The 8760-nt window shown below is 39.2% G+C and overlaps 1 protein-coding gene across 6 annotated transcripts in view; it reads right to left on the minus strand.

Moving 5' to 3' along the window:
* Nucleotides 1-8133, minus strand: part of LOC127789832 (pumilio homolog 5) — a 43583-nt gene extending 35450 nt beyond the window's left edge. The window contains exons 1-6 of one of the 6 annotated variants that reach the window (XM_052318849.1): nucleotides 7935-8133; nucleotides 7067-7179; nucleotides 6035-6650; nucleotides 1046-2454; nucleotides 798-939; nucleotides 543-650 (exon numbers count right to left, since the gene is read on the minus strand). In XM_052318849.1, coding sequence (XP_052174809.1) covers nucleotides 543-650; nucleotides 798-939; nucleotides 1046-2454; nucleotides 6035-6649 — 2274 coding nt within the window. In that variant the 5' untranslated portion in view covers nucleotide 6650; nucleotides 7067-7179; nucleotides 7935-8133. Of the gene's footprint in view, nucleotides 1-542; nucleotides 651-797; nucleotides 940-1045; nucleotides 2455-6034; nucleotides 6767-7066; nucleotides 7180-7934 lie in introns of all 6 variants that reach the window. The other 5 variants (XM_052318847.1, XM_052318845.1, XM_052318848.1 and 2 more) reach the window with 5 other exon arrangements.
* Between the last annotated feature and the right edge of the window lie 627 nt (nucleotides 8134-8760).

The following is an 8760-nucleotide window of genomic DNA, read 5'->3' on the forward strand; positions in this document are numbered from 1 at the left end:
TACACTAGTGGTTGGCTACCTAACTTAATAAAACTTCCTACTATATATAGAGTAAGTTCATAAATAAATAAATTATATCAAAAATAAGTTATCATTTCTGTTTGCAAATAGAAGTGGCTGGTTTTGCTTATACACATGTTTGCCCGTTCCCATAGGAAAATAAGTATTGGGACTGAAATACGCACTCAACTCAACTCAAGCAAGCTTTGGGAGATAAGTCCGCAACATAGATTTCCGTTTCTTCATTTTGCTCTATCAAGAGCCATAATTTCAATTATAACATAAGAACTCATGAATTTCTTTATTATCTCAACCCAACTTGACTCTAGTCAAATCCTCATCCCATACCCTGCCCTCAACATGGATGTTCTGAATTCTAACTTGGAGATAGTCCTTGGCATAAATTGATATCAGCATACAACAGTCACGTTAATAGACTACCACAAAACACTCATAACAGAAAACTGTTATCCTTTGAATTACTAAATTCTAAGTCAACACGGCATTTGAATTGTAAGGTTATGGAAAAAAAAAAAATGTACCTTCTGTATCACACGACAGCCATACATCTGCAAACTTAAAGGTAGCATCTGTCCTGAAAGTTGATCGGCAAGTTCCTTCCTTTGTTCACGACTTCCATGCTCAAAAAACTGTTACATGTTACATTTAAGTTTTTTTTTTTTTTTTTAGTGGGGAGAGGCGAGAATGGAACTGACTATATAATCTCTCTGACAGGAGCCATATTCTCTTGCAAAATTATGACACACGTTGAAACAAACAGGATTTTGAAAGCATACCTTCTGAATGACGTAGTTCCCAAAAACATCTGTTATTAACTTCGAAGCATGAGGAAGAACTTCCTTGAAAACAGATTCCTTCTCATCAACCCCACAACTTTCTAACTTCTGCTGAATAAACCGACTCCCATGCTGATCAACACTGAGATAAACATGGAAAAATAATAAAATAAAAAGTAAATATTCAAAATACTATATCAATAACATTAATAGATGAAAACACAATCAAGCTAGGTTCAAAAGATCACCTCAATTCCACAACACGCCCAGCAATATCAGAGAGATCAATTTTTCTAGCATTACTGGATTTTAGTTCCTCCAGAAAAGAATGTTTCTTAGGGTCACTGAAAGTGTTGCCTCCTCTTTCTCCTGGCCATCCAGAGTATACTCCTGCATTTCTACTAGAACCTTGAGAAAATCTAAAATCAGTTCTCCTCCCTGAATGACTTGCTCCTGCCACCGGAGATCCTGGCAGTAATGGACTACCCAGAGGTGAGGCTGGAAACTGTGTCATGACATTTACAGTTGGTGGGCTACCATAGTAACCACTAGCACCAATCCCCCCTTTTCTTGGACTTGGAATGCTTAGACTTCCATTTGATGGAGAATGAAAGGTCTGATCAGCTCTATAACCAGCAATACTTGGCTCCTTTTGGGAAGAATATGCATCAACCTGTTGTCCCCCGAGTACACTCATTGATGGGAACCAACCATATTGACTGGAAGCACCATATGCATCCTCAGCCGGATGCTGAAAGTATTGCATCTGGAAGGGGTCAAGAAAAGAAGGTTGCATCATGAACCCTTGCTGCCTAAAGAACTTGTTTATATGTTGCATGTCACCTGTTGGTGGAATACCCTCCCCTGTTGAAGGACCAGCAGTTTGACCATTAAAGCTTTGAACAGAAGAGGAATCATACTGCATAGGTATACCAGTCTGAGATGGATATCCAGCCACAAATGGTGGAAGGAATGCAGAACCCATAGCATACCCACCCACACTGTACTGTGGAGCATATAGGCCAGGTGGATGTAAGCCAGGATAAAATGGATTTCCTGAAGTCATGTAGGCTGCTGTTGTTGCATATAAAGGAGGTCTGGGTCCAGGAGGTTGAAAAACTTGTAACTCTGCCGAGGAAACCTTTGTGCGGCCATGAGACACCTTTTCCATGCCACCATATGGAAGGTTAAGACCTTGAGAAATTACTTGGGCCTGGGTTCCATGGACTTGATAAGTAAGGCCTTGTTGGGGAAAAGGCAGTTGCTGATCCAGATTATTCTCATGAGATTGATGTTGAGGGAAAAGATCTGACCTAGGTGCGCCATTGACTATTACCTTATCTCCAGAACCAGTATCCTCACTGATTAGTTCAACATTTTGTGGTGAAGGTGAAACTTTAGTTGTGTCAGAATATGACCTTTTCGGCAAGATTGAAGGATTATCATTGGATGTTAATTCTCGAGCACTCAAACCTTCAACACCCATACCCGCAGAAACATTAGCAGAATCTGATTTTGAATCTGAGAATGTTGAAACTTTGAGAGAGAGATTATCTAAGGAAATGGCTTGAACATCATGATCAATGGGATCCTCTGTAGCATGGCCTGATGAACGAGACTGATTGTACATAGGTGATGGGGTGCGGGGAAAGTCTTCCTAAAAAGTTTAGAAGGAAAATGTACCCATCCATAAGAATCCATCCAACCCAGAAAATCAATATTTCTTTCCATAAGTGAAGGAGTATCAAACATACACTTCCATACTTATCCAAAAAAGAATTACCCTCCATTAAAACAAGATTTTACCCTCTACAAAAAGTAAACAAACTAGGTTGCATGCTGAATAATCACTAATTATTACCTACAATTGAACCATCTGCCATCACATTTATGCTAAAGCAATACAACAGCAGCCTTAATCCCGCTACATGGGTTGGCTTTTATGCTTAAGCAATGAGTAGATTATATTCCTTCACATGTCTGTTTATATTTTATACTTCAAAATATTGAATCAGAATAATTAACTGTTAGCAGAAGCTAACAAATGAAAATTTTTCATTTAAGCTCCCTCCCCATCCCCCAAATACTAACAAAAAAGGAACAAAGGGGCACCTTCCTCCCCAACAAAACTCAGGGTGCACCCTTAACCCCAAAAAAAAAGACGTGGGGTGCACAAAATTGCCACCACCATATGGCAGGAGTAGGAGGGCCCATGTACAAAACAGCTCTCCATGACATACCACCTCATCTCACCCTGTAGCAGGGGAGGAGTGTCAAAAGATATAAAAGCTACGAAAGAGAAATGTTACTTTCAAAAGATGATAGGAGGCCATGTCAACTGGTAGCATGTAAGAATGTCGAAAGATGGAAGGGGGAAACTGTCAAAAGCTTTAGTTGGTCGGTCGAAAGTTTTGAGGATTTGCCAGGTACGGTTGATGCCAGCTAAGTTTTGCTGGGGAGTTCAGTGTTGCAGGAGTGAAGTTGCTGAGAGCATAAGGAGCTGGAACTGAAACTTGTGCACCCAAGAGAGCTAACCAAGCATGAGGAAATTGATAAGAATTCATGCATGCTACCATTATTAATGCATACCACAAATGTCAATCATAGTATGCATGGTTTTATGTATATGCAAAGGCCTGGCCAGAGGAATCCACAAGCAGTCCTGTGAACCCTGGAGTAGGGTAACACCTTTGAGGCAGAGGGATGTGATGGTCCCTTGACGGGCCATGGTATAACCATCCACAGAAACTGATACTTGCTTAGCAACATATACGCACCAGCATCTGTGTTGCATATACATGATTATCTTACTAGGCTTTGCAGCTCAAGTGGGTATTGTTGATCACATAGACTAAGCACCAGATGGGGGCAGACTAGATGGTTTGTTGGATGATTTGGTTGTTTTATGCTACATACTTGATCTAGTCCTATTTGGATATGCTGATGAACCATCCTATCAATGTGACTTCAGCTGTAAATCAAGAACCTTCATCGTGTAAATCTATTTTGACATAGCAACATGCATGTAATGTAAACATGTCATATCAGACCCTTGCTGATGTGTGTCTGTATGAGATCCAAGATGTTCTTTTTATTGCTGCATTCTGATTTATATGTGAAGGTAGTTGTACTCCAAAGCACAGGTAAGTCATGTAAAGATAATTGTACTGGGTGCTAAAGCAATAAGGAAAGCAATATATTTAACGAAGAATATAACAAGGGTGTTAGCCAGTTTCGACAAGCCAACCTGAACAAACTGTGGGCACTATCCACAGGCCACATGAAACTATCAACAGCCTTGGAGAATGTTCAACGGTCTCTAAAGACATGCTGAAAGAACAGCTGAAATGCACAGTTGACACCTAGTGAAAGATTTGGAAGAAACAAAGAGTGGGTAAACAAACTGTTGACGGGAGGCTGAAGACTGTGGACCAGTCCAAGGGAATTTTTTGACAAGAAACTGACATTTTAGAAATCACTTAAAGATTATACGAAACCTGACTACCTAGTGCTTAAAGGGTAAAAGTAAAACTACATAAGAATGAGATTCTGAACTGACATCCATGGGTTACAATAATGGGCTTCCCACATTGAACCTGGGTGCTCAATTAAATGAGGAAAATTCTAGCTGGTAATGCACGAACACTACAGGCTAAAGTGTACTTCCCTTGTGACTTACTCATAGAAGGGTTGTGGATCAGGCTTTGAGAGACAAGGGTCACTGGTGCGCATGAGAGAGAGTGAGAGAGAGAGGTATATAATTGTGACTTTTGAGTGCTAAATGGAGGACAGGTAGTGTAGAAGTAGCAAATGAGGATTTCAAAAGAGCAAGAGGAAGAGAAGTTGAGAACCTTGGATAACTGAATAAAACACTAAATTACTAATTAATCTACTATTTATTAAATATAAATAATCATAGTAATTAATATATTCTTTATTCATTTCAAATAAAATGTAACACAATGTGGCTTTTTAGTTATGCATTGTAGTAAATATTAGTCATATAAAGTGAGAACAAGTGGGAAATCAATTAGATCAGGGTTTCAACTTTCTTTTTGTTTAAAGAACCATATTTTGGACATCTTAAGGGAGTTTTCTTTTTTTCTTGTATTCAATTTTCATTTTCAACTAAAAAATGAAAGCTTCTCTAATAATTTTGGTTTGTCTCCAGTTTTGCTTTTGATTTTTTTCAACATTCTGCTGCGTGGAGTTGCCAAACTCCAGCAAGCCATCAGCAGTCTTCTCTAGCTGTTGGTAATTGTCGTGGGTTGCCAGAGCTACTGTAGGAGTCACTACATGAGGTTACTGTAGGAGTCACTACATGAGGTTGTCAGGACTTTGGCAATTAAAATCACCAACAATGCAAAAGGTAGGCAGGAAAACAAAACAAAAACACAATGAAAAAATGTGAAAAGGTTTTCACTTGTTTCATATTTTTTCAAATTTATTGAAAACAAAAACAAGCAGTCAAAAACCCATTGTTTCCAAAATGATGGAAATGAAAAGAGAAAACTGAAAATGGAAGCCCTCCCAATCAGGCCCTTAAAAGTCAACATAGTCAAATAACCAGAAAGCAAATATTTGTAAACATATACGGCAAGGGAGGACCCTGCCTCCTTTAAAAACTTTACAAGCATGGGCGACAATCCAAATCTCAAGAGGCCTAGGAATTTACATCAAGGAGGTACAATCATACAATTCATTAGACTTTTTAAGTGTGAGTTCATTTGCCATGTATGACACAATGTTAGCCTTTTGTATTGATAGGAAGAACATTTGCAAAAACAGCTTCATGAGATTGTTAATTCCATAATAGCATCGCCCGTATGATTGTGCCCAATGGATTAGGCTGGATTAAAAAAATAGAAAAAGAAAAAGAAAGCACACAAACAGACATAAGCTCAATTCCTATTAACTTGCACATCAAGGGAAGAAAGAAAACATATGATTAATGATTAAATCTTTTTTTTTCCTCAATATCACAGCAATGGAATATCATTACATCAGTGTTTCAGCTGTTGATTATTTACCAATACAATACACCTTTAATAACAGTTCCCAAACACTGATAGCAAGCTAAAAGCTTTACATAAGAACATATATATGAAGAAATCCAAGTAAAATATCTCTCCATGACAAACAGGCATTATAAGGACCGCTAAAGTAGCCAGAAACCAGAAATACAGAAAAAGAAATACAAAATATAAGTAGCAGATAATTCAGATCTAGATTTATACCTGTATAAGATCGACCAAGCTTTTATGATGAGCAGCCAAAGCTGCATCATATCCAGGCATGAATGCATTACTACTTTTTGAATAACTATCTGAAGTTTGACAAGATGGCCTATCATCCTCAGGCTCCTCATTATGAGTAGAAAGGGAACCCCTAGCAAAGTAAAGGGACCCATTCCCACTGTCATCGAAAGAGGTCAATCTACTTTTACTGCCAAGGCTGCCAAATTGACTTACTAGTTGTCGATTCTCCTTTGAGAGTATAGGTGGAGGAAGCCTTGGATTCAAGTTAACATTTGAATAATAATAGGCAGCATATGATGGATCAGCACGAAGCTGCTCCTCAGATTTACAATTTCCTATTGAACTGCTAAAAGTGGCCAAGCTCGCATTCAGACTAGAGCTCTGTCGAGCCATTAGGTTCCCAAAAGCTGCAAAAGACCCTTCTACACTCGGAGGTGCACTACCACTTCGGTTGGGGACCATGTTTCTCTGATCTCCATTAAGTCCATGCCCCTTCAGGAGCAATCCCAACTCATCTGCTGCAACATTATTAAGTGGTGGTGCAAATCTAGCTCCAGTGCTTTCAACCAATCTCATAGGGCTCTCTGTTGCCATCCTGCTGAAAGAAAGGGTATCAATTTTCACCAAAAATAACATTCACATAACTTCGACTATACAGTTGATCCCATATTCTCCAGGGCCCTTTCATCTGCTTAAATTTCCTGGGCAGCTCTATACAGAAAAAATTATAAAAAAGGTTATAAATCTCAATAAATAGATGGCAAACAGAGGCAATAAGAAGAGCAGCTAAAGTGGTAATGCCATGGGAGCTCAAGCCTTAATTATTGGGTAGACACTATTTATTGGCAACCAAACAAATTTTTCTAGTTATTTTTATTTTTTAATTGTGAGCAACTATAGGTAACATGGGCCAGCCAGTCCTAGTCAACCCTGCAGTAGCGGACAAAAATGTCAAATTACAAATGCTGCAGTAAATGTCAACAAAGTATTAAAAAATAAAAGTGAAAATACCAAAGGTGCAGCACACAAATTCTGTTAAATGTTATTCCTTTTGTCTGTGCATTAGCAGTGTTAAGTAACCGCCATCTTTGTCCAATCTACATCCACAACCAAATACACCATACCTAGTCATAACAATAGCAGCTGATCAGGGCAACCCCCAGTAGAACTACCTTCGTCATTGTAAAACTTTAATCCTTTAGACACTAAGATTGTTATCTTTTTTAGTATTCAACAACAACAGATACAGTCCGCGAGGTTTTGCTTCCTCCCTGTAAAAAATTTGGGGTTTTTTCTTTAAGAAACCCGATATTCTCCTAAGATAATACATTTCGGATAAGATAACACTGAAAGCAGAACTTTCTTTGTCACGTCCACCGAACTTATTATTCATGAGCGTAGGAAAGTCACATGAATAAACTAACATATATATAATGTTCCTTTTCTCACTCCCTGCGGTTTCGATGGTAGAAATGCATAATCTTTGTACAAACTATTGAAACTTTCTCGGCACTGTCTCTGGCATAAACAGACTACTAAAATAAAACTTCAAAGCGTCGTTCTGCCACCCACAAACCAAAAAATTAAATAGAATTCACGAACAGCTCCATCGTCAATCAACAGCACTTATACACAGAAGTCAACTCACACACAACAATTACCTCTGAAACACATAAACGCGAGTAAAAACGTAGACAGCGCTAAAAATTCAGTAAAAGAAGTGAAACCAGAGCATCACAAAGCTTCCAACCATAGAACAAACACGAGAAACGACACAGAGGCACAGAAAGATACAAGATTCTCCAAAGGCAAATATTCAAAAATTAGAACCCTAGCAAGCGCACGACGACGACGACGAGCAAAGGTCACTGAGACTCACCTGCAGGCGCTTGATGGCTAAACAACAAACCCTAGCAGTTCGAACTCCCCGAGAGACCGCCGGAAGCTCGATGGAATTACTCTCAAACGCCGAGTTCACATGGACGAGCGAAAGAGAAAGCAATAGAAAGAGAGAGAGAGAGAGAGGTTCCTTATTCCTGTGTTTAAAAATTATATATAGACACAAATGTCGCTTGCTGGATACATGAGAGTGTAAACCAGGGTTTGAAATTTCTTCCGGAGCAGAAAGGGAAAATTAAATGCGAGTGCATTAACCCTTCTAATGACGGAAATATCCTTGCTCCAGAATAAGTTGCGGCCTCGCGGGGGTTCGGATTGGGGGCAGAAGTGCAAATAGATAACGCCTTCGGGGTAAACCGTGGAGACTCACTGCCTTTTTGGCCTTGGACAGTGGAAAAGGGAAGGGCTTACGCATGCAGGCGGGGACACGTGGCGGGATTAGGGAGTGGCAGGATGGACTTGCTGTCGATCAGGTGGTGGCATTTGGTTGGTTGGTTTGGGTTGGTGACGTTGGTTTCTTGCTCCGCATACATTAATTAGTTTATTTGGCCTTTCTTTTCTGCGGTTAAGTGTATTCGACGCTTCTGTGCTTCACCCCTCCCTTAGACCCCTCGTTCTAGTTTAATCTTCGATTTGATTTTTTATTATTGTGAGGGTAAACCCCTACTCCCCTAATTAAGGGAATCAATTAAGCAACATCAAATAAGAAAATCTTGTCTTTTAATTACAATGGTATGGATCACTTTAATTAGTATAATCCACAAAATATAGGCAAAAATAGCCACAAAACATCTAGCCCAACCTTC

Source organism: Diospyros lotus, chromosome 14 (assembly GCF_014633365.1).
Source record: "Diospyros lotus cultivar Yz01 chromosome 14, ASM1463336v1, whole genome shotgun sequence".
NCBI classification, from domain to species: domain Eukaryota; kingdom Viridiplantae; phylum Streptophyta; class Magnoliopsida; order Ericales; family Ebenaceae; genus Diospyros; species Diospyros lotus.